Source organism: Drosophila bipectinata, chromosome 2L, assembly GCF_030179905.1.
Source record: "Drosophila bipectinata strain 14024-0381.07 chromosome 2L, DbipHiC1v2, whole genome shotgun sequence".
Taxonomy (NCBI): Eukaryota; Metazoa; Arthropoda; class Insecta; order Diptera; family Drosophilidae; genus Drosophila; species Drosophila bipectinata.
In genome coordinates this window covers 458,877-481,757 of record NC_091736.1, presented here as the reverse complement: position 1 = coordinate 481,757, position 22,881 = coordinate 458,877, and the positions used below count along the sequence as shown (strand labels likewise).

Here is a 22,881-nt window from a genome sequence, read left to right as displayed (position 1 = left end):
GATGTCTGATTTTTGGGCTAATCCCCAACAGGTCTGCTCACAAAGATCCCCCCTTTGTTGATTAAAATATTGGATGCGTGTCCCTGCTATCAGTTTGCGATGCATTTCACTTTCCGCAATTACCGGGCGTAAGGAACTCTACGCTAATTGACACTCTGCCATCCGGCCATACGGCCATCCGGCCAGGACCAAAGGCTCAATCTGGGAGAGCCCGTAAACGGAGGGGGAAGGGACTCGAAGCCGTAAACTTTTCGCATTCGTTTGGCTTTCGTCCCTGCCCCCGGGGGGGATAGTGGTGCATGCCACTGCGGGGGGCGAGGGCGAGGGCGGTGTCTGACTGCGCTCATTGAGAACAAATGCGAAACTTTTTAATTGACTTTTTCAATTACAGTTTAATTTTGTTGTAAGAAATGTTGGCACAGCCAATTGAAGTTTTCCGAGCGCATGCGAAATGGCCAAAAAGAGTGTCGAAAGTGCGGGATGAGAGGCACGCCCCCCCCCTCAGTTGGGCAGGAGTGGGGGGCGGAAGGCTAATCTATCATTGTCCACTGATGAATGTGCGAGGACGAGCTACTGGGTGAGTGTGTTCGCAATTTGCAAAACTTCAGAAACACGCACCAGGCAGCCATCAGCCTCAGCATCCTCGGGCTGGGCACTTGTTCGCCCTGCCCCGGGCACTGAGAGAAACTTTAATGAACTGGCAAGGCTTCCAGGAGAGGCGAGTAATGAGATGCAAACCGGAACCCTGGGAGCAGGATACTGTTTTCTAGGTGTATCCTCTGCAGAGTCGGAGAATCTAAATCTATCTGCAACAAATTTCGTTGCTCTCTCCTCCTCGGACATGGGGGAACTGGGCAAAAAGAGCTCCAGGAGTGGGGCTGGAGGGAAGGGGCGTGTGTGTGCAAGATTGCATCCTTAAAAAATATCCTTGAATCACTGGTATTATGAGTTGGGAACTGGGCAAAGTGGAAAAGTTCTGCTGTCCTTTCATGTCGGGAAATTGAATTTTTGTATCTGCTCTGCGTGGATACGTGGCAGGTGAACATCCAACAAGAGAGCTCCACCTGCATAAGCAGCCTGCTGGTGGGCAATCATGGAATTAGCCGCCACATCGAGACCCTGGCCTCGGAATTATTCAGGCCAGCCATGATGCAGGGCCTGCTGATGGTTTATTTTGCTTTGTTTCATGGCCCGAACATGTTACATTTGTCTTGCTGGGGATAACACAGATCCAGGACAGAACAAAGCGAATAAAAAACGTCCAAATGTGGGGTTACTCGAAGGGGTCGACTGGCGAGTACCCAGGACATCTACCTAGAGGAGGGTACTACGAGAGACCCAGTAGCCTGAACCTCTCAGAACCCCTCCAGACTAAAGAGCATCATAAAGGCCATAAAAGAGATGCGAGCGGAGACGGACAACAAAGCCCAGATAAATGAGCTCCTCGGAAGGTCAAGCCCCGGTCGAAACCAAAGATAATGGCTGCCGATAGGAGGGGGAGGCAGTTCGAGGACCCACCTGGTCCGTCGCCGGGCCTCGAATTAATCCCCAGCGTACACTTTGGCGCTCACACGCCATCGGAACGAAACGGGTAGCCGGTTTTAATTGAAAGCTACACGGCCGAAATGTTGTGTTGCGTTGATAAGGCGATAAGATGGGGGAGAGGTCCCCGGGGGGCGGCTTTTGGGGGGTGTATCTGAAAGGCCTGCTATTATTTGCCATTTTGAGTTTAAATGGTTAGAGCTCTTTTTAAAAAACAAGAAGTAGGGTTACAAGGAGCGCCCTATAAGGATTTGGAGTCGATATAGTGTATCGTTCCTTAACCTTTTGGCGATGTGCTCTGCATACCCGTTTGCGGATTGGAGCTCCGACTCCCGGATACCAGACAGAGCCGGAGATAAGCCCCCACTTACATATGCATGAGGCCCCGGGCAGGGCAGGGTGGGTGTTTATGGGAACCCGCTCATAACCGTAGATTGCCACTTGATTTGTCCTCCGCTTTCACGCGCGTCAATCGCATTTGCTGGCTTTGTTTTCTGGGTGTTGGTGTTGGGGTGTTGCCCCGCCTGCCCCCCCCCACTTGACACTCCTGGCTTTCCTCTGACGGACGGCAGACAGACAGCCAGTCAGCCAGTCAGCCGGCTCGACAGCCCGAGGAATGCAAACGTATCCTGGCCTTGCCATCCGAAAGCTGTAATCACGGCTGTGAAATCGGTGACATGCTGTATCTATTATGCAAATATTGGCAGGCCGCAAATCCAGAAGGCTGCCGTCCTGATTGCCTGCCTGGCTGTCTCGTTTCTTTTCCGCCTCTCGACTGAATCCTTCCTAATCCTTGCACTCGGGATGAAGAATGGCTGTGGCCTTCGGATTGAACAGCCGCAGCAATAATCAAATTTGCGAGAGGGAATGTCAACTGTTTGTCCTGAAGGCTCGTCCTGAAAACAAAGCCACCAGCTCACGTCCTTGCAGTGGGGATAGCCTCTCATGGCTCCTAGCCAAATAATGGCTCCTAGCCAGCTTTTAATCTGTTTTTCAATCTGTTGTTCCCAAACCCAGACTCTGCTCCTAATGCGCGACAAACTTTTATGATAAGCTCGTCTCATCATTAGGGAAGCCCCCCACTCGGCCTCTCACCAACTGCCGAAGCCATCAAAAATTAGCGTCCATTAATTAGCTGGCTCTGCTGGATTGACGTTAAGTTGCCGTAGCCCGGCTAAATCCCCCGTCCATCGTCCGGATGGCCAACTTCGGCTCCCCCTGTGGCTGCCGCCATGGGGGTCAGTGTGGGGCGGGTGGGCCGCTGTCTGGTGGCCCTGCCCTGCAGATAATTACCCAACATGTCAGGGCCTTGAACGGTTCACCAGCTCGTCCCCTGGCCGCTTCCAGGTGAGCGGGCAGAGCCCTAATTCGTCTTGGCTCCACTCGCGGCAATGCTGTAATGGATCATTTGCTGCATCATTGCGCATACGCCTCGTGTGCCCGCTGCTGGCTAATCCTTCTGCTGGCTCCTGGCAAGGAGCTCCTGTCCAACGAACGCTTGTCACGTCGCCGCCAAATCTGTTTTCCTTCCCTCCCTGCGGTTTCACATTTTTTCTCGCCAAGAAAACGAGATACATCACTGTCGTGTGTCTGCGGCGGAATGCGAGCTTCCATTAAATTCGGGCCACAAACAGCGGAAGCCACGGAGGCGAGGCCCGCTCTCTGCCCCTTGCTCCTCCGCTTCACGCTTCCGTTTTTCGCGCTCGCCTCCCAGCTGGCTGTGGAAACATTCAGACACGGCCACTTTCGCCATCATCCGCACTCAGCCACGGCCATTCGCTTCCCGGCATTAAAGCCCTCCCGCCTGCCAGCCGGCCACTGTAATTCTATTAGGGCTGTGGGGCAATTCCATCCCAGACTGCGGCCCTCCCCCGCCACCAGCCAGCCAGACAGGACCCCTGTGGGTTGAACTTTAACTCTGCTCTGGAAAGGACAAAGGATTCCACCTTTAAAATAGGTAATTGGTGGAAATTGAAAAGCTCGAGCATGAAATTCTTAAAGAGCAGCCAGGTCCTAGCTGGCCACGCTGACCATCTCCTGGGCTCTCCAGCCCCTGTTCACTCCTGGTGGCTGCCATTTCACATTTTCATCTTTCCGCTGTGTGCACTCTGTGGAGGTGGCTTTCGCCCCTGCCCTTCTCCAAGCGGGGCTCTGGTCCAACCCACCCTGCCCAGTCGAGTGGCGCGTTAGCTGTCATCATCGAATTACGGCCGCCTTTGTGTCTAGGTCTTGTCTTCGGGCCCGCCCCAAACCCAAACTACATTGCGGACGAGCTGCGCCTTCTGGCCGATCGCTCTCTTGCGGGCTCTTAGCCGGCGGGTCTCTTAGTTCGCACCTCTCCGCTCGCTGGCTCTCCGGCCGCGGTGTCTCCGCAAATCACGTATACGCCGCGTAGATCGCAGACACAGCCGGCAGTCGCGATAGAGTCGCACGCGCATAAGCAAACCGAAAAGTGCCGCGGAGGAAGCAGGCCGCGTCTGAATGGAACACCTCGAATACTGACCCTGCGATAGTGAGCAACATGGCAAAGGTGGTACTGAGCGACCGGGAGCGGGAGGAAATCGTCCGCACCCTCACCCGGGATGTGCAGTCCCTGAAGGAGATGGTGCAGTGCCGGGAGAGCGAGCTGGGCAAGCTGCACCGGGAGATCCACAAGCTGAAGGTACGGAAGGGGGATGGCCATGCAGCCAAATAACCAGGTAGCCAGATACCCAGATACCCAGATACCCAGATAGCCAGCTAGGCCAGGTGGGGAAAAGCCATCCATCGCTGTCTATCGCATCGCAGAGGTTTGTTTGCTTTCATTGGTCCGACCGACTGGTCGGATGGTTGGTTGGTTTGTTTGCTGCCTGTGGCAGATAAGCAGGAGTCACTTTTTCGGAATAATTCCGAATTCGCTTTGTGTATCGCAGAGATAGAAAAGTATCTGCAAATACGCAGCACCCCGCCCGCCCCACCTAATTGCGTCGCACTCTGTTATCTGGCGTCGAAACAGCAGCAGACGCTGCCAGATATCAGAGATACACCCGAGTGCCTACCCCACTGAACCGCAGGTGGGGGCGGGGGGGGAGGCCCAACTAACCCATGCCCTTGGTGCGGTCGGTATCTGATAGATATCCATGTGTGTCTACGCTCGTGCTGCTCCCCATCCCATCCGCGAGCTCAGACCGTAAGATTTATTGAGCCAAGCGATTAGCACTTCTTGGCGAGATCGCTTAGCGCCGACGGACGGAACGGGTCTGGCGCAATTGGGCAGCTGGGGGGCGGTGGGAGGAGGGCCTGCTCCCCAGATACCTTGCATCCGATTGGGGCGAATCGAATAGTGGTGGTTACTGCATTGTTTTGGGTTGTTGGATAACAAGATTCGAATCTGGAAGGAATGGAAGAGACAGATCGAGACTTAATCCCCGATGGAGATCGTTACTGAGATGTAACACCACTCGGCTCTCGCGAGCGTGTCGCTAATTGCCGGATCACCTCCAGATTCGATCCAGCTACAGCTTCGATCCGAGGGAAGGTCTCCCCCCACCGCCCATCCCGCGGTGTGCTGGAAGTAAACAAAGCCCCGAGATACCCACTGAGATATGTGGTTCCGACCGGGCAGCACGCGCAGCCCCGCCGACTCGAAAGAAAGGAAATGCGAGCTGGGCCTGCGGAGAATGTTTTTGAAATGCTAATTTCCATGCAAATAATTTGGAAAACAAGCCAGAGGTTGGGTTAGCAGTCGCGGGGAGGTGGGGAGGTAACACCTCGCCCTGGCATTCGGCTTATCTTGTTTACCCTCCAGAACATTGGGTGTACTGGGTGACTAGCTCTTTTGAGGGCGGCGCATCGGATTTGCCCTCGTTGGCGGCGTTTATCTTTATCTGAGCCGCTTTCTGGGTCAGTGCCTACAGGGAAAATTTGGCATTCTATTTGCGGACACCGATAAGGACGCCTAGGAACGCACCCAATTAGCATGCACTGGGAAAAAGCAGGGGCTTCTTTGAATAATATTGAAATTAGCTAAGACTATACCCACCCTTCTCTTCATCCCTTTCTTCAGAGCGTGCTCCAGCAGACCACCAACCATCTGAACGTGACCCGGAATGAGCGACTGCAGCACTCCCAGAAGTCCAAGCTCTACTCCCTGCCGGAGCAGTGCGACGAGGAGGAAGCCGGTGCCAAACGGGATCCCCATGTGTGCATCTCCTGCGGCATGGTGCTGCCCACGAGTCCGGAGTACGCCCTGGAAGCCCTGACGCTGGACCCGCTGCCCATTGCCTCGATATCCTCAGCCCGCTCCCCACCAGCCTCACCAGCTTCCACGTCTGAAGAGTTGAAAGAGGAGATGCGACCCAAGCCCGTGCCGGCGGCCATCAAGAAGCAGGGCGTCTCCGCCGAGAGCTGTGTCCAGTCCATGCAGCAGTCCTACAGCATGCCGATCCCCAAATACGACAAGGACTACAGGTGAGTCGGGGTCGGGGGTCACGCCTTCTTCAAGTCTAACAGTATTCTTTAGCGACAAGCAGCAGATCAAGGACGCCGTGATGGACAACGACTTCTTGAAGAACATAGACGCCTCGCAGGTGCGCGAGCTGGTGGACTCCATGTACCCCAAGAGCATTGCCGCCGGCGAGTTTGTGATCCGCGAGGGAGAGGTGGGCGCCCACCTGTACGTCTCCGCCGCCGGAGAGTTCGCCGTGATGCAGCAGGGCAAGGTGCTGGACAAGATGGGCCCCGGAAGGGCCTTCGGGGAGCTGGCCATACTCTACAACTGCACCAGAACGGCCTCCATAAAGGTTCTCAGCGAGGCGGCCAGGGTGTGGGTGCTCGACCGGCGCGTCTTCCAGCAGATCATGATGTGCACTGGCCTCCAGCGCATCGAAAACAGTGTCAACTTCCTGAAGTCCGTGCCTCTGCTGAGGAACCTCAGCGAGGAGCTGCTGGCGAAGATTGCGGACGTTCTGGAACTGGAGTTCTACGCTGCGGGAACGTACATTATCCGCCAGGGCACCGCCGGCGACACCTTCTTCCTGATCTCGCAGGGAAATGTCCGGGTGACCCAGAAGCTGGCGGCGAGTTCCACGGAGGAGACCGAGCTGCGCACTCTGGCCCGTGGCGACTACTTCGGGGAGCAGGCTCTGATCAACGAGGACAAGCGGACGGCGAACATCATCGCCCTGCCGCCGGGCGTGGAGTGCCTCACCCTGGACAGAGACTCCTTCAAGCGACTGATCGGGGACCTCTGCGAGCTGAAGGAGAAGGACTACGGGGATGAGAGCCGCATGCTGGCCATGAAACAGGCGGAAGGCGGCAGCCAAGCAGAGCAGCCCAAGACCTCGCGGGCGGAAATGGAGTTCCCCGATCTCAAGCTGACGGACCTGGAGGTGATCAGCACCCTGGGCATTGGAGGCTTTGGGCGCGTGGAGCTGGTCAAGGCGTACCACCAGAACAGGATCGACACCTTCGCCCTGAAGTGCCTGAAAAAGCGGCATATTGTGGACACCAAGCAGGAGGAGCACATCTACAGCGAGCGGCACATCATGCTCAGCTCCAAGTCGCCGTTCATTTGCCGGCTGTACCGCACCTTCAGGGATGAGAAGTACGTCTACATGCTCCTGGAGGCCTGCATGGGCGGCGAAATCTGGACGATGCTCCGCGACCGGGGCTCCTTCGAGGACAATGCGGCCCAGTTCATCATCGGCTGTGTGCTGCAGGCGTTCGAGTACCTCCACGCCCGGGGAATCATATACCGCGACCTCAAGCCAGAGAACCTGATGCTGGACGAGCGCGGCTACGTGAAGATCGTGGACTTTGGCTTCGCCAAGCAGATTGGGGCGAGCGCCAAGACCTGGACGTTCTGCGGCACCCCTGAGTATGTGGCTCCCGAGATTATCCTGAACAAGGGCCACGACCGCGCAGTGGACTACTGGGCCTTGGGCATTCTCATCCACGAGCTGCTCAACGGGGCGTAAGTATACTCGCACCCATCCAATTGGACACAAATTCATTCGAGTCTCGATTCCAGTCCCCCGTTTAGTGCCCCGGACCCCATGCAGACGTACAACCTCATTTTGAAGGGCATCGACATGATTGCCTTCCCCAAGAACATCTCCCGCTGGGCCGTGCAGCTTATCAAGCGACTCTGCCGGGACGTTCCTTCGGAGCGACTGGGCTACCAGACCGGAGGCATCCAGGACATCAAGAAGCACAAGTGAGTATGCTGTCTTCAGGCTTGACTATAACCATTACCTCATAATTATCCTATAGATGGTTCCTGGGCTTCGACTGGGACGGATTGTCCAGCCAGCTCCTCATCCCGCCTTTTGTGCGGCCCATCGCCCATCCGACAGACACGCGCTACTTCGACCGCTTCCCGTGCGATCCCACCGAGCCGCCAGACGAGCTCTCCGGCTGGGATGCGGACTTTTAGCAGCGATGGACCCCACTCCCACTCCACAACCTGCCCATCGTAGATCTGCCCTTTATTGCTTTACCTAGAAGAAGCTCGGAATCCGTTTCACCGACCATTTTAATAACTCACTCCTCCCGCTCAACAAAGTGGTCGTGCTGGTTGGCTGCCAGGACCTGACACATCTGCGCACATCGACCTATCAAGGGCTGGTACACCTGCACGCATCCAGGCGTCGGCTCCGCCGCCAGCGTCAGCCCGTCTGGCACCTTCTTGAAGAACTCGTCGAAGCTAAGCTTGGACGTCCGGTCGTAGGACCGGCAGGACCGACAGTTGCAGGCGCACTCACGGTGCTCGTAGAATGCGTACCGAGCCCGAAACACCGCCCCCAGCAGGCAGGCCTCGGGTCCACTGCGCTGGTACACCCGCGTGTTGAAGACGTCAGCCACTATTTGGAGAATGCGGGGGTTACTCGAATCGGAGCCCACCACTATCACCTTGGTGTTCTCGTGCGGAGAAAAGCCCATTTCGCGGGCGACAGCGCAGTGGTGCATGATCTGACCCTCGATCACGGCACGCACCTCGGTCTCTGGCAGCTCGAACTTCGGAAGCCCGCGCAGGGACTCCTGGGTCATAGGGTCAATATCGGCGTCCCACCGCAGCGTGCCCTGGGCGCTGGGTACGATCTCCCGGTCAAGGAAGTGGATGGCCACATTACCGTTGTTGCCCATAGGTGTGTCGTCCAGCATCTGGTTGAAGCTTTCCCAGCTGCCATTCGCTGCATCCCTGCAAACAGTCTTTCTGGGCACCGACCCATTTCGGAAGCAGAGCAAGCCCATAAACTCATCAGGACGTGTTGGATGGATCAAAACGTGACCTTCGTACATCACCGGAGCGACTTTCAACGGCATCAATATGGCGTCACTCGTGCCCAGGGAAAGCATAAGGTAGTCTGTCAGTCCCGGCAGTCCGGCCATCTCTGAAGCCTTGCTACCAACACACGCCGCAACCATACAGTCCGGTCGAAAGTTCCAGCGCTGGACGTAGTAGTTGGCGATCCGCCCCTGCAGTCGCGAAGATGCTATTGGCTTCATGAGACGTCGGGCCAGATCGGGAGCACACGCATCCAGACATATCTGCGACCACTCTTTCGTGTGAATGTCGAGCAGGTTCATGCCGCTACCGTCCGTAAAATCTATGGCGGCCATACCGCCGATGAGCAGCGATGCCAAAAAGCTAGAAAGCAAGGAGATTCTACTGGTGCGTTCGTAATGCTCAGGACACTTTCGAAACACCTTTCTGATCTGCGGCCCAGTGTAACGAGCGTGCGCCCGGGATCCTGTTATGGCTGCCATTTCGGCAGACCCACCCACCGCATGCTCCATTTCGCGTACCTGGACGTCTGTGGAGAAGTCCCGCCAAGTAGGCGTGCGCGTCAACTCAAAAGCCTCGTCTGTCAACTGCTCGTGGAGGCGAAAGATTGCGTTGAGGTTACATAGCCGGCGCAACCCCATATCGGACCAGTAGATGGAACCATGCTGCTGGGCTGCTCCGCCAATGGCTACCACCGAGTGCAGGTCAGCCCCCTGTGTTGCCAGGGATTCGATCAAAATATCCAACGACTTCACCCACATTACGGGATTGCATAGATACTCAGCAGAACCAGCGATTTTAATAACACCATTTTTGGTTCCGAATTCTGGCAAGTCTACATCATAGTTAACCACAGACTCGTAAGTTACCTTTAATTCGGAATCAACGATCACGGCACGAATACGTTGGGAACCCAGATGGATCCCGAGGTAACTGTTTCTACTGGAGTCAACGGAGCGTCGATGACACATTTGATAGGAGGAAAGGCCCTAAAAATGGTATCTGAAACTCTTAATTTTCATTTGGCGAAAAATCGAAAGCAATTTTTACTAGGATAGCAATTTAGTCGACAGGTTATACTAAGCAGCTGTGAAACCTAATAAACTAAGCGTTTTGGTTTTGTCTTTTATTTTTAGATAGAAAGATAGTGTGATCAGAAACGATAATCTGACACAATTTGGTCACACTAATTTTGATTTACAAATAATGTTGGCCACACTAATTTAGAAATTTTAAAAGTAAGGTCACACTCATACAGAACGTTACATATACGGTCACACTAATTTTGAACACACTAATATAGAAGGTGGAATACGGTCACACTAATTGTGAATTTTCCAGACAGGGCCACGCTAATTTTTAATTTAAAAAATACGGTCACACTAATATACGGTCATACTAATATATGGTCACACTAATATACGGCCACACTAATATACGGTAACACTAAATACGGTCACACCAATATACGGTCATACTAATATATGGTCACACTAATATACGGTCATACTAATATATGGTCACACTAATATATGGTCACACTAATATACGGTCATACTAATTTTTACACTAAAAAAAAAATTAGTGTGACCGTATATTAGTGTGACCGTATAAATGAAATTCTTAATTAGTGTGACCGTATTTTTTAAATTAAAAATTAGCGTGGCCCTGTCTGGAAAATTCACAATTAGTGTGACCTTATTTTCTAAATTTTTCAAATAAAAAACGAAAACCTCCTTTTCAGTATAGGTGGTTTTCGAATCTGGCCAAACTAATGTTTGTTCTGCATTAGTGTGGCCAGATTGTTAGTGTTAGTACAAATCTGATCGTTTTTATTTAATGTTGTTGTTATGAAAGCTTAAATAAGGTTAAATAAATATAAAAACTAATTAAGGCTGAGACTGTGTTATCCGCCGTTGTTCAGTGATCTTGAATTGCAGCAATACGACCAGATAGGTGGCCATGAAGGAGATATTGGTGGTGATCAGTTCCCGATTGATATTCGCGTATCCGTCCAGATTCATGATCGGTGGGTTTTTGTTAATGGCCACCAGCAACATTTCCACCTCCTTCTGCGTGGCCGCGTCCACTGCGGTTAGGTTAATGTTGAGAAGCTTTGTTTGAAAGTCCAGGCCCACCTTACGCGACGCATAATGTGCTTCGTTGCAGATGATGTACAAGAGACCCATGCAGTAGAACACAATCACGAAGAGACCCACCTCCTTGTAGGTGGCTCCGTGGTCAATAATCTCGCTGATGCTGCCGTACGTAGCGATGATCGTCGTGAAAAAGATGACCAGACAGTACATGCCATACATGTTGGAGTAGGCGCGTCCTAGCTGTTGCATCATATGGCTCAGGTCAACCCACAAGTGCCGGTACTCGGTAAGCTTCTGGGCAGGCTTCTCACCGCGAATGGTCATCTGCAATGCATCAGAGAGGGCCCTACTGGCGGTGCCGAAAGCGTTGCAGTTGATATACCTGTCCCAGAAACAAAGTACATTACCATAAATACCCATTTCATTTCTGTCCTACAAGTATGCTGGTTTACTCACCAAAGGCTGCAGAAGCAATTGAGCATGGCGATGATGGGGTAGTAGGCGAAGGTGTACCACAACCGGAAATCCGGCTGAAGAAAGTATTGCGAGAGGTTAATGGCGATGCTGAGAAGCCAGGAGAAGACGCACAGCGACCAAGTCAGCGGGTAAAGGTTCGGGAACACGATGGGCGATCCAGTGGTCTTGAAGAACTTGTACTGATAGTTCGTCCACATATTCTTGAATATCGCCACCTGGGGCCCGTGCCTCCAACTGGCTACCGGCAGCAGGAAGTTTGTGAACAGGAGGCTGATGAAGATGACGTTGTATATGGCCTCGTCGAAGCGTTTGTCGGGGCTGGTGACGAATTTCTTCACCCGCTCGCGGAGAACGAGCACCACAATGGTGGTCTGGCAACTGTAGATGAAAATAGCCCACATCACCTGCTTGGAGCCCCAGGAGTAGCCAGTGCGGGGCAGGTTTTTTACCGGCGGGTTCCGGTGGATGGGCATCACCCCCATGATCTGGAAAAGCACCAGCAGGCTCTTTGTGGTGTGGTAGAAGGAGTCATGCTTGTCCAGCTCCAGCGGATCGTCGACTGTCTCCTGCTTTCGGACATACACCTCCTCCATGGCATCGCCGCGGGCCATCAGCTTGAGCTTCTCGCGGTAACGTACCTCGTCTTCCAGGAACTGGCGCTGGTTGGGATTCAGCATGGGCACCACCTTCGAGGGTGGGGTCGTGCCGCGGCTGACTGCCCAGAACGACATCCTGATCCTTCGAACACTACAAAGTTTGGCGCTCGGCGCCCCTCGACAAAGCCGCTTTTATACTCCTCCATTGAACACCTCTGGCGGATGGGGGGCAGTCCTTGCTATTGACTTTCGATTGAAAGGTAAACAATGGAAGGGACACGCCCAGAGGCGGCGCCCATTTGCTTGCCCTCTATTAAATATTCTCGAGACCAAGACGAGGACAACTTGGGAGATGCACTGAAAGAAATAAATATATTATATCATTGGAAATTATTTTATTAATAAATATAACTTTTTAAGATAAAAGCAGTTCTCTCTCTCTACCTGGAATAAGACTTCCAGTCTTCGAGAATCACCTTTATATTACCATAACCTCCATTAAGACTTGTTCCCCTTGATTTCTGCGAGTATTCGTTGTGGTCATTCTGCTGACATCGTCCTACTGGTGACCCGGCCAGCCACTGGCAAGGAGGAGAAGGGCTGAGAGCGCCCGGACGGAGGAGGACGTACATAAAATGCGCTTAATTTGCCGGAAATGAAAGTTTAACGATGTGTAAATGCTTACGAAAGCCGATAGAGGCTCGCACTAATGACCAATAAAAATGTGCCACCAACGGTTGGGTCCCTTTTCATCTTCGTCTCCTTCCGCCTTGGCCCATGGCCAGAGCTCTGCCTCCTCCCAGACTCCGACTCCCTGGCATATGTGTGTCTGGTCCGACTTTTGATCTATTTCTGCCTCAGATATTAAAGGTCCGGCTCGAATGGCTCTTAAGGCGCTTAAAGTCAGTTGGAAGGAATGTGGGGAAGGATAATGCTCATCCCGCTGCGCCTGGCTCCACATTTGGGATTAGTTGGCTCCTCATAGGGCGCCTTTAAAGTCAGGGTGCCATGCGAGGGAGGCAACTGTTGCACCACCCGCCTTCCTGCCCCTGGAAATCACCCTCTGGGTGTGTTTTTTGGCAACGAATCTCATTCCCATAGTTTGGCGAACTCGTCCCCTTTAATGCGAAAACTTTCAAGACAAACGACAAGCGCGACTGCATAAATAAAGTGTTTAGCTGGTTTTTTATGCCTTTCCGCGTGACATATTGTGCCCCGGAAGGGGAGTGGCTGCTAGAGTTATGGCTTAAGGAACTGCAACTCGTGCAAGTCCATCTTACAGGGCTTGAGGCAGATTTTCAATTGCAAGTCCTATGGTTTTCATCGCACTCTCTGACATCCTGTCTCCCACAATATCTCCGTTCTTGTCTTAAATGGTTAGAAAACGATGCCGTTTTGTTAATTTCTGCAGGAATTCATTTTTATTTACAAGATTTTGACTTTTGCGAGGAGCTCAGAGTTCCGAGGATCTAAGCGGATGACTCGGTGGAGCTAGACTCAGTAGAGGAGCTAGACTCAGTGGAAGAACTGCTGGAAGAAGTGCTGGCCTCGGTGGTAGAAGTGGTGCTGTTGGAGGGCAGTGTTCCATTGGGAGGCAGTCCCCATGGGCCACCGGGTCCACCCTGAGGGCCACCTGGACCACCCTGGGGACCTCCTGGACCACCCTGGGGACCTCCTGGGCCACCCTGAGGACCTCCTGGGCCACCCTGAGGACCTCCTGGACCTCCTGGACCACCCTGGGGACCTCCTGGACCACCCTGAGGGCCTCCGCGACCTCCACGGCGTCCACCTTGAGCTGCAGCCACAGCGACCAGGGCGAAGAGGGCGATCAGAATGAAGGAACGCATTGTTGTAGAGTTGGGAGTAGTGGAGCGGAAGAGTGGAGCTCGAACTGTGATGGCTGATCCCTGGCTCTGGACCTTTTATACCCCACCCGTGCGCCGCAGCAGCAGCTCTTTAGTGTCGTCACCGGGCCATCAAATAAACGTCACGTGTGATTCGGAAAACCCAGCGACGGACTAGACTGGCGGTGGCTTGTGTCGGTCTGGGTCTTGGACTCGGGCGGGCTGGTGGCAATGTCTGTCATTCATTACCCCGTCTATTCGCCGCTTTTTCTGCGTCATAGCACAGCTGCTCTTGATTCGATTCCCATTCTATCGGCGCTGCTTCTTGTTTGTGTTTGTGTTTGTCTATTTGCCACCCGGGGGGGGAGGAGGGGCGGTTATTGTGGCAAATGGTGTTTGCACTGCGCCGTCTGATTCGATTCCAGCCAGTTTGCGGGTAATTCATCAGCGGAATAGAACTCATGGCCCAGACTCCGACTCCCCAGACCGATGTATGCACAAATGTTAATTTAATTCTGGCTCTGGATCGATGGAAATGGTCAACCCTAATGGTCAGCAGGGCCATTACACTCCGACAAATGTGAATATTATAATGGTGGAGTCTAGAACAAGTGTTGGGCATAATGGCAGCTAGTCCAGACCATGTAGACAAATGGAAAATGCATTGAAACTCTCCTTCAACTGCATCAGGAAGGCCCGAAGGAATAGCAATATTAATCATACGCCATGTATGCCCAACACACACGCCTCCGATATCTGTTGCTGGGAGCAGCCACAAATTAGCAAATCGGACATAAATTGACTAATTACGGCTAAAAGCAAGTGCTGTTCAATATTGGCTATATATCTACCCTCCCCTCCCCTTACAAGGCCCTGACGTTGAGGTGAAAATGATGATTTAATGATTGGAAATGGATGAAAACTGTGGCAAACTAATATCCCCACCAGACTCCCCCCCACTTGCCTTTCGAATTAAAATGCAAATGCAATTTCCATCGAAAATTTATTGCTTTAATGAGCGCCGCCGCAGCTGCAATTAAAAAATCAAGCACCGCCACACGCTGCAATAACCCGAGCCTCAAGGCCCCCAGTGCTCCAGCTCCAGCTCCGGGGGTGCCCGGCCAGGCACCAGATCTTCAAAATTTAATTAAAGGCGACTTGCATAATTCCCACAATCGAATCGGGGCTTTCCCAGCTCGTAATTAGATTCTGGAAGTTTCCTTCATAGCTAGCCAGAGACCCAATCGATGGGCATTGGCGACTGGCTTCCACTCCCAGTCCCTAACAGTGTCCTGCTCCTCATCGCCTCTCTGCAGGATTTCGGTGGCTGGTAATTGAAAGGCACACAAGTGCCTAGTGCATCAATTAGCAAAGCAAACGCAGCCACTCGGCCGGCAAAGACAAAGCGCAAACCAAGCCAGGACCTCCTCCTAGCCCTCCATCCTCCTCCTAGCCCTCCAGCGAGTGCATTTTATAAGTTTCCCAAACCAAACCGAGTTTTTATCTCTCGGCAAACAGTTGGTAACAGTCGCAGCACCGCAGCACAAAAACACAATGAGTGCCGGCTTTTGTCCTCAATGGATCACTCCACGCCCTGCCACAGCCACCGCCTCGTCCTCCTCCTCCTCCGTCCAGGGCCCAGCCCATTCATTGCCATGCAAATGCGACGGAATTAAAGGATTTCCCAGCTGCCGCCTCCTCCTCCATTTGTTTAGTATCGCCGCTGCCGGCTTTTATTGACTTTTCGCGTTTAACTTTTCATTTTCACCCTGTTGAGGACCCCGGGGAGGACCCATCGGACCACCATCGGGGGTGGACGCCGAAAAACTTTCTCCGTTAAATGTGGAAACAGCCCGGGGCGCTTTAAGCGGTTCATGCTTGCAACACCTATCTGCCACGCCTCGTATCCAGTGTTTCTTTCGAGGAAGGGAGTATCTATCGTGAGACCACCCAGACCCTAAGCTGGTGAGGAAGGATAGTTGGGAGCTTGCTGGATATATTTCATAAATAAATAGGCACTGAGTAGACATAGGGATCGGTTAGGCGCATCGTCGGCGGGCGGGTTCTAGGCTGCGGCTGCGGTGGAGCTGGGCTCGGTGGAGTTGGACCCGGTGGTGCTGGCCTCGACGGTCGAGTTGGCGGCGCTGCCCTCCGTGGAGTGGCCGGCTGCCAGGGTGGTGTTGGTCTGCTGGCCGGTCTGGCCCTCGTGGTGACCCCCGGCCAGGTGGACAGCGTGCTGGTGGGCTCCCTGAGGGGCTCCCAACTGGACACCCGACTGGGCGACGTGGAAACCTCCCTGGGCGGCTCCCTGGACGGCAGCCATGGCAAACAGAGCCAGGAGGACGATCAGGACGAAGGAACGCATGTTGCTGGGTGGCTTGTTGTGGTGGTATGGCTCTGCTTGGAGGAGAACTCGAACTGTGAATACCACTGACCACTGGGTGTGCCTTTTTATACTCTCCACTGGCCACCACTAGCCACTGGAAGCAGTGGTTTCTCTGAAAAGCAGGTGTGTCGCTACACAGATTTCCCGGGAAACTCTCAGTCACTAAATAATCGAGAAACAGAAGGGGATCGAGTTCCTCTTTCTGGATTCTTGGCGATCCAGTTGTTTAGGTCTGGGGCTGGTCTTTGGGAACCTGATCGGGGGTTACCCACCTCCCAAGTCTTACGTATGAATCTCTTTCGTCACCAATTCGGGGGTGTAACTGGCAGCTGTTGGCCCTCAACCAATATTTGCCAGAAGAACTTGAAAATATTTGTCTACAACGTCAACAGCTGGGTGTTCCGTAATGAGATCTCGGAAAACATTTGCTTTCTTGGGGCTTACAGAGCTCGGTTCTGGCTCTGCCTCCGACACTGGATAGCCCGGCTGTCGAGAGCCCTTCTTCCAGCCCTCGAGCCCTGTTCTCCGCCGTGAAATTGTTTTCACACGTAGCGTTTTAGAATGTTCTTGGCCCGCGGCGGCGAGTCCTGGGAGTGGAGTGCCATGTAATGTGGCAGCCAGCAACCCCTCCCTGCTCCTGCTCCTGGTCCTGCCCCTGCTCCTGCTCCTCATTTCCATCCTGAATCGAGCTGAGCTGGGCTGACGACACGCCATGAAGCGGCTTGTGCGCATTTTGGCTCAACTGAGCCTTTCCAAGCCCACGTGGCGGATACTTAACTGCCGCCGACTGCATTCACTTTGCCGCTTAATCGGAAAAAAGAGGAAAATGGAAACGGAAAAGTGGAAAAAGCGCAAAAAGCGAGAAAAGCGAAAAAAGGACGACCGACCAAGCTGCATGGAATATTTATGATTATTTTTTCAATTTCACTTCGATCGCTCCGGTTCCGGCCTTGGAAAATTTCATTTGCTGCATTTCACCGACGCGGCTGCTGCTCATCCTGATTTTCCCGACAGAGGAAGCCAGGATGTGTTTTCCTTTCAATTTGTGCAACTAAAACGTGCAGCGGCGCGGTGGCAGGGGGGCGGGTAAAGAGCTCTGTCGGGTATAGAGGTGGGCGGGGGCTTCCTGCCACCACCCTCCTCCCATGCACTGCGAGAAATTCCCATTTATTCTCAATTGGAGCCTAAAAGGACTTTTTAGTTGAAGCTTTTATGCTGGCCTCCTCCTCTTAGATGATTTCCCCCCTCCCACTCGACAGGAGACAACTAATTCCACCTGAGGGTAATGTGATTTCCTATCCACCCCCTCCGACATGGCAGATTACATTCTTCCCCGGCATTTCTGCGTGTGCTCCACAGCAGCCTTCATTTCTCAAAAGCGCGAACTTAGTCTGCCAGCTCATGTGTTCGACTGCGGCCCTCCACTTGGCCCTTGCCACCTCCTGGCCTGGTGCTGGTGCTCCTCCTGGTTTATGTGTTTCACTAACCAATTTGCGCTATGCGCTCGCCGTGATTTACAGTTCCCCAGTGAGCTGTTTTGCTTTCCCGCCACTGGCAGCCCTTTGGATGGGCAGCCCCCCCCAACCACCTACCCCGATCATTATATCGAAAATCATCCAGAGATGAGGTCCTCCACACCATACCATATCGATATATTCCGTCCATATATGGTTTCTCTACTTCCCTGATCTTTTGGTGAAGGCTGGAGGGGATTGTAGCCCTGATTCGGTTAGGAATTAGTTGGGAAATGGCCGAGATATCCAGAATAATCCACAGGCATGGTCCATATCCATGCTCCATATCCATATGCTCCAGAGAAAGAGCTGACACACTGGCCCAGAGCAGACTCCTCGACGGGTTGAAGCGCCACTCAACCGGGGCATGCTAAGCTGCCACTGGATGCAGTCAGTTTGCTGTCGTGGCTGGGCAGGATTACGGGAGGAGTGGGAGTGGGAATGCAAATCAATTGATCATTTCGTCAGTCCACAACTGACGGACCTCCCTCTGTGGCGAAGCTCTTTAGTGGCCGGCAAGTGGCCGCTTCGCTGGGTAGCGAGTGGGACTTTGTGCCGCATTTCGTGATCCACCGCATGTGCGTTTGCCCCACTGCTCCCATTCAGAGCTGGCTATTTGGGGGCGTGGGGCATCCCCCCTTGGTGGCAATTGGCGGGGGCCCTTGAGAAAGCGACGCGAAAGTAGGGTGCATTCATGAATTCGACGAGTGGAGGACCATGCACCAGAATGTTGCATACTTTTAGCGCGATGGCTGCTCTGAGCTCAGAGGGTGTGGCAACGATTAGAGCCGATGGCTTTAAGTGCAACTAGGGCTTCTTGCAAGAAGTTTTATTGAAAGATATCGGGGAGAATAAATAGAGTGGGTTTTAAATAGTGGTGGTGGTGGTATTAGGCGGAGGCCACAGTAGTGGTGGTGGTGGCTTCGGTGGTGCTGTCGTCAGTGATGCCTGCCTCGGTGGTGCTGTTGCAGGGAAGAGTGGCATTCGGAGGCAGGCTGGGCAAACCGCTTAGGGTGCCGTTCTGGGGACCTCCCTGGGGTCCACCCTGCTGGCCTCCTTGGGGTCCTCCTTGAGGTCCTCCCTGCTGAGCTCCCTGCTGGCCATTCTGGGCTCCTCCTTGCTGGCCGTTCTGGGGTCCTCCCTGCTGGCCGGCAGCCATGGCAACCACGGCGAACAAGGCAATCACGATGAGGAAACGCATTTCTTTAATTTTTGGATGCTGTGCTTGGCTCGAAGGGAACTCGGACTGCTGTGATACCTTTCCCAGCGCCACGCCGCTTATATACTCTTGAAGCTTTCCCATTTTCCCACTCAAGTAGTAAGTCCCCGCAGTAAGTCCCCCGAAAAACAGCTGCCACTTGGCGGCGAGTACGTCACTGACATCAAACAAGATGGAAATACCGGTGCGGAGTAAGCTACGTGCGTGGTCTCGGAGCTGAACTTGGTTGGGTTTAGTCTGTGACTCACTCCGCCTTGTGGCTCCAGCAGCTGCCTCGCTTTGGGCTTCTGTTTGCTTTCTTTTCTTTTCGAGAAGAATTGAAAGTTTCTGCGGATCGCTAGCTTGGGTCTTTGTCGTTTTTCAAGGTAATGTCGAGGACGAATTTCCAGAAATGAAGTCGAGAGCGATGAACTCCGTAAACTAATATGTAACTAGCTAGTAAGAGCTAGTAACATACAAGCCAGAGTCTTCTAATAAAGCCATCTTCAGATAGTATCCCCAACTTCGTCAAAAGATATAAACAAAGAAGGAAGATACACCCCCAACCTGCCCGAGAAACCAGAACGTATGGCTTAATTATGACCCTCCCCCACCCAGCCACCCCACCCCAGCCCACTTCCGGTGGCCATGACTAGTCCATCCATAACCGAACCTAATCAGAGACAGTGCTCCCAGTTCGAATCTGAAGCCAAGTGAGAAATGTGGGCCGCGATGGGAACTGGGCCGATTATCAGTGTCCTTGCGGGATGTGGCCGATTTTGTGGGAGGATGGGGGGATGGGACGTGGGGTGATTCATCCCCGAGACGGCAACTGTTCAATTATTTTTGGCTATTCATCGAACCAGTGGGCCCTTGTCTGCGATGTTAAGGCGACGGAAATGTATCTTAAAGTCTGTTTGAAGACGCTGGGCGGCGGGTGCCGTAAAATTTGATTTTAATTGAATTTCTCATTTCGGCGACGGGCCTATTCAGGGGGGCGGGGCGGGCCGTGGCAGATTAAATTTGCCGCTAAATGAGCTAAATGCGATTAAACTGGGGCCGACACAGACAGAGACGCGGGCTTGGGCCCGGGCCGACCTCACCCTGCAGTAAGTATCTTAAAGACGAAGCTCTTAGCGGCACTCGGTCGGAGCTCTTGCGGCACATGCCACATATGCCACGGGACTAAATCAATACCATTGTTTGGGCCTACTTGCCACAGCTCCTGGTTTGGGCCTTGTGGTCTGCGATGTCCAACTGGGGAGGACAATGGGCCTGGCTTCTAGAGGGGACTATGTCCTGGAACTAAACTCCCGACTGAACTGAACAGGACATTATGGTTTCTGATTAAAATTATACTTTATAAGGATAGCGAAGGATAATGCATCAGTGAAGACTAATTTCGAAAAGGATATTTATATTTCTGATTGTTGGTCCTCCAAAATGGAAGCAGAGAGCTAAACGCCTTCAGCCCACAAACATTGTAGAGCCCCCGACCCTGGTCCCCCCACCCTTGTCGACAACCCGACCCACAAACGGTCCTGCGACTAACTGGGTCCCAGTGGGTCCTGGATTTGCATTCGGCCCGGGACCTGATTGGGGATGCAGGAGCGACAACAAGTTGTTGTCCTGCCTCCGTTTGCGGGCAGGACACTGGGAAGCCCAGGCTCAGAGTCGACACTGCGGCAGCTGCGGTCAGGCCGCCTCCGACAAAGTCAAAAGAGGCAAGAAGGAGCCGAAAGGCAAAGAGTTGATAGTCTCCTCTGGCGGCTCGTCCTCCTCCACTCTTTGTTTTATGGGGCTGCGGAGTCAGCATTTCAATAGCTCCTCCAGCTGATGGCTGCTTTGAGTTGCGACTTCTGGGAGGGATTGGCCTTCCTGGCTCTGGTTCTGGTTCTGTTTTTATTTACATACAATTTGCCAGTTTATGGCTGACAAGAGCTGCTTTGGTTGCGCCCTCTTAGGATAAAAACCCGGCCTGTTCCTGCTCCTCCCCCTGCTTCTGCTCCTGCCCCTGCTCCTGGTCCTCCCCCTGCCCCTTCTCTTTGTCATCAAATATATGTTATTTGTATTTATTGATTTCCAAGTGAAAACATTATTGAGGTTGGCCTCTGCCTCGGCATGAAAATTGTTGCGTACCCCAGCCTGGGTCTGGATCTGGATCTGGGTCCTGGGCCTTGAAAACAACAACAAAAGGACTTCATTATTATTGGCTGCAGTGTGCGGGTCCTGTGGGTTGTGGATTGTGGGTGGTGCGTGTGTGAGCTGCCAAACTGATTAAATTGAATTTCATATGCAAAAGGTGAAACTCAATCAAGAAAACATAAAGGAGATACACAGGAAGAAAAATCTTCCAGTTTATACTCTTGGAAGTAACCTTCCAAGGACCGTACTTCCATAGGATTCACAAACTCAGTCCTTGTTTCTCTCAGTGCCTGAATTAGAGCCCGGATCTAGGGAGCGCGTGTTTGTGAATGAGACTTTAGATTAACCAAAGCCGAGCAGGGCTTTGCGGCTTTGTTGTGCGGCAGTGATATGCTCCGAGCCGTGCCCCGTGCCACCTGCCCTTCGTCCTTCGTCCTTGGCCAGTGCCCTCGCATCCTTTCAGATTGGAATTAACAGCAAAATGGAAATTAAAAGCCACTCGGCCGAAGGAAACTTGCTGGAAGCCATTGAGAATTTAATGCCCGCCTGGAACTTTAAAGCCCTCTCCTCCCCCCCTCACCCGGGCACTTAAAAGAGAGCTTGCGGTTTAATGGCCGAAGCTCTCATAGGTGATAATTTCATTTCCCAAAATCAGGAACCGAGACTCGAACTCCTCATTCCACTGCTCTCTTCAGTACTCCTCACACGGACACTCTCCCCCCCACACACACCTTCAACCTGAGCCTCATATTCAGCTAATACAATTTTAATGAAATTACGAGCGCCTCTCCTCGCCTCCTCCTCTCTCCCGCCCTCTTACCGCTCGACCCTCTCGTAATAATCACGGCCGAAAATTTTATGCCGCCTACGTGGCAGAGCAGCGAGCCACTTAAGAGAAGAGCGCCGCATCGCAGCCGGGAACTCAAGTGGAGCATAAAAGAAGCTATTAGCTGGAATATTATTTCGCCATTCTCGCCCCACCCCCTCTTCTACCCCTCCATTCGACCCCTTCTGCAGGCGCCGTTCACCGTTACCCGTTTCCTCTGCTCGCTTTTCATAGCCCATTCGTGGCGACGAGAACACGCACGTTCCGCCAACCATTTTGCAAGTGCACTGATAAAAACTCCCCCCTGCTCCCCCTTGAAATATTGCATTGGAAATGTAAATTTTTCCTACTCACGTGAACGTATTGTTGCAAATGCCCTTCATTTGTCATTGGGGTGTTTTTGAGGAGGAAATAGATGGAATTGATGACTTCCAATTAGAATGTGGGAATATTCTTTTATCTTTTAGTTTATGTTGCATCACTGATAAGAATATATGTCCAGCACTGTTATTTGATTCACTTGCCACCATTACTTGCACTAAATTATAAAAACTTAACTCCGAACGCACTAAAATTAAATATTCTTCCCTCCGATCGCCGACACGTCCGATCGCGGCCATGTGACTACTTTTTGTGCATTCCAGAACTTGACCGTGCGAGCTTTTGTAATGAGAGCCATTCAAGAGTCAAGGGCAGAGAGCCGCCATGTTTTGGGAAGAGATCACAGCAAAGAGCGTCATTTTTTCGGGATGTACTTTACAAGACAATTAATGGAAAACAGAAAGAGTGGCTCTTGTTTCCAGTGCACAGATTCAGGTTCCCTTGTAAACGTTTGATAATGAACACACACATACGTTCATCCATACATGTGTGAGTGTGCATTAATGATGCATTGCATCTGCTATCCCCCGTGCCAGCTTAAGAGAGTGCGCATCGCTTAATTAGAGGCGAACTGTGGCCATGGCGCTGATGAGGTGGGGGGGGAAG

The 22,881-nt window shown here is 52.7% G+C and overlaps 5 protein-coding genes across 5 annotated transcripts; 1 reads left to right on the top strand and 4 right to left on the bottom strand.

The window, feature by feature from the left end:
• The first annotated feature begins 3,940 nt into the window (after positions 1-3,940).
• Positions 3,941-9,794, top strand: Pkg21D (Protein kinase, cGMP-dependent at 21D). Its single transcript, XM_017250119.3, has 5 exons — positions 3,941-4,204; positions 5,588-5,991; positions 6,044-7,495; positions 7,553-7,738; positions 7,795-9,794. Exons 1-5 carry the CDS (start codon positions 4,064-4,066, stop codon positions 7,955-7,957), a joined length of 2,346 nt encoding a protein of 781 aa, XP_017105608.2. The 5' UTR covers positions 3,941-4,063; the 3' UTR covers positions 7,958-9,794.
• On the bottom strand, positions 8,039-9,780 carry LOC108131296 (xylulose kinase). Its single transcript, XM_017250121.3, has one exon. The coding sequence runs from the start codon at positions 9,778-9,780 to the stop codon at positions 8,065-8,067; it is 1,716 nt and encodes a 571-aa protein (XP_017105610.2). The 3' UTR covers positions 8,039-8,064.
• A 126-nt stretch (positions 9,795-9,920) lies between the features above and the next one.
• On the bottom strand, positions 9,921-22,514 carry Gr21a (Gustatory receptor 21a). The gene is made up of 3 exons (XM_043212739.2): positions 22,249-22,514; positions 11,365-12,338; positions 9,921-11,290 (listed from the first exon to the last, which is right to left on the bottom strand). Exons 2-3 carry the CDS (start codon positions 12,114-12,116, stop codon positions 10,699-10,701), a joined length of 1,344 nt encoding a protein of 447 aa, XP_043068674.1. The 5' UTR covers positions 12,117-12,338; positions 22,249-22,514; the 3' UTR covers positions 9,921-10,698.
• LOC108131299 (tenecin-3-like) lies at positions 13,375-13,889 on the bottom strand. Its single transcript, XM_017250124.3, has one exon. The coding sequence runs from the start codon at positions 13,826-13,828 to the stop codon at positions 13,451-13,453; it is 378 nt and encodes a 125-aa protein (XP_017105613.2). The 5' UTR covers positions 13,829-13,889; the 3' UTR covers positions 13,375-13,450.
• On the bottom strand, positions 18,522-18,966 carry LOC108131300 (holotricin-3-like). The gene has a single exon (XM_017250125.3). The coding sequence runs from the start codon at positions 18,924-18,926 to the stop codon at positions 18,615-18,617; it is 312 nt and encodes a 103-aa protein (XP_017105614.2). The 5' UTR covers positions 18,927-18,966; the 3' UTR covers positions 18,522-18,614.
• Positions 22,515-22,881: the final 367 nt, after the last annotated feature.

Bases quoted from the DNA above. Each gene is read 5' to 3' on its own strand.
- Gr21a (XM_043212739.2), bottom strand. From the start codon at position 12,116: ATGTCGTTCTGGGCAGTCAGCCGCGGCACGACCCCACCCTCGAAGGTG. The intron at 11,291-11,364 runs GTGAGTAAACCA...TTTCTGGGACAG, and splicing joins AATTGCTTCTGCAGCCTTTG to GTATATCAACTGCAACGCTT.
- LOC108131296 (XM_017250121.3), bottom strand. From the start codon at position 9,780: ATGTGTCATCGACGCTCCGTTGACTCCAGTAGAAACAGTTACCTCGGG.
- LOC108131299 (XM_017250124.3), bottom strand. From the start codon at position 13,828: ATGCGTTCCTTCATTCTGATCGCCCTCTTCGCCCTGGTCGCTGTGGCT.
- Pkg21D (XM_017250119.3), top strand. From the start codon at position 4,064: ATGGCAAAGGTGGTACTGAGCGACCGGGAGCGGGAGGAAATCGTCCGC. The intron at 4,205-5,587 runs GTACGGAAGGGG...CCCTTTCTTCAG, and splicing joins GGGAGATCCACAAGCTGAAG to AGCGTGCTCCAGCAGACCAC. The intron at 7,739-7,794 runs GTGAGTATGCTG...ATTATCCTATAG, and splicing joins CAGGACATCAAGAAGCACAA to ATGGTTCCTGGGCTTCGACT.
- LOC108131300 (XM_017250125.3), bottom strand. From the start codon at position 18,926: ATGCGTTTCCTCATCGTGATTGCCTTGTTCGCCGTGGTTGCCATGGCT.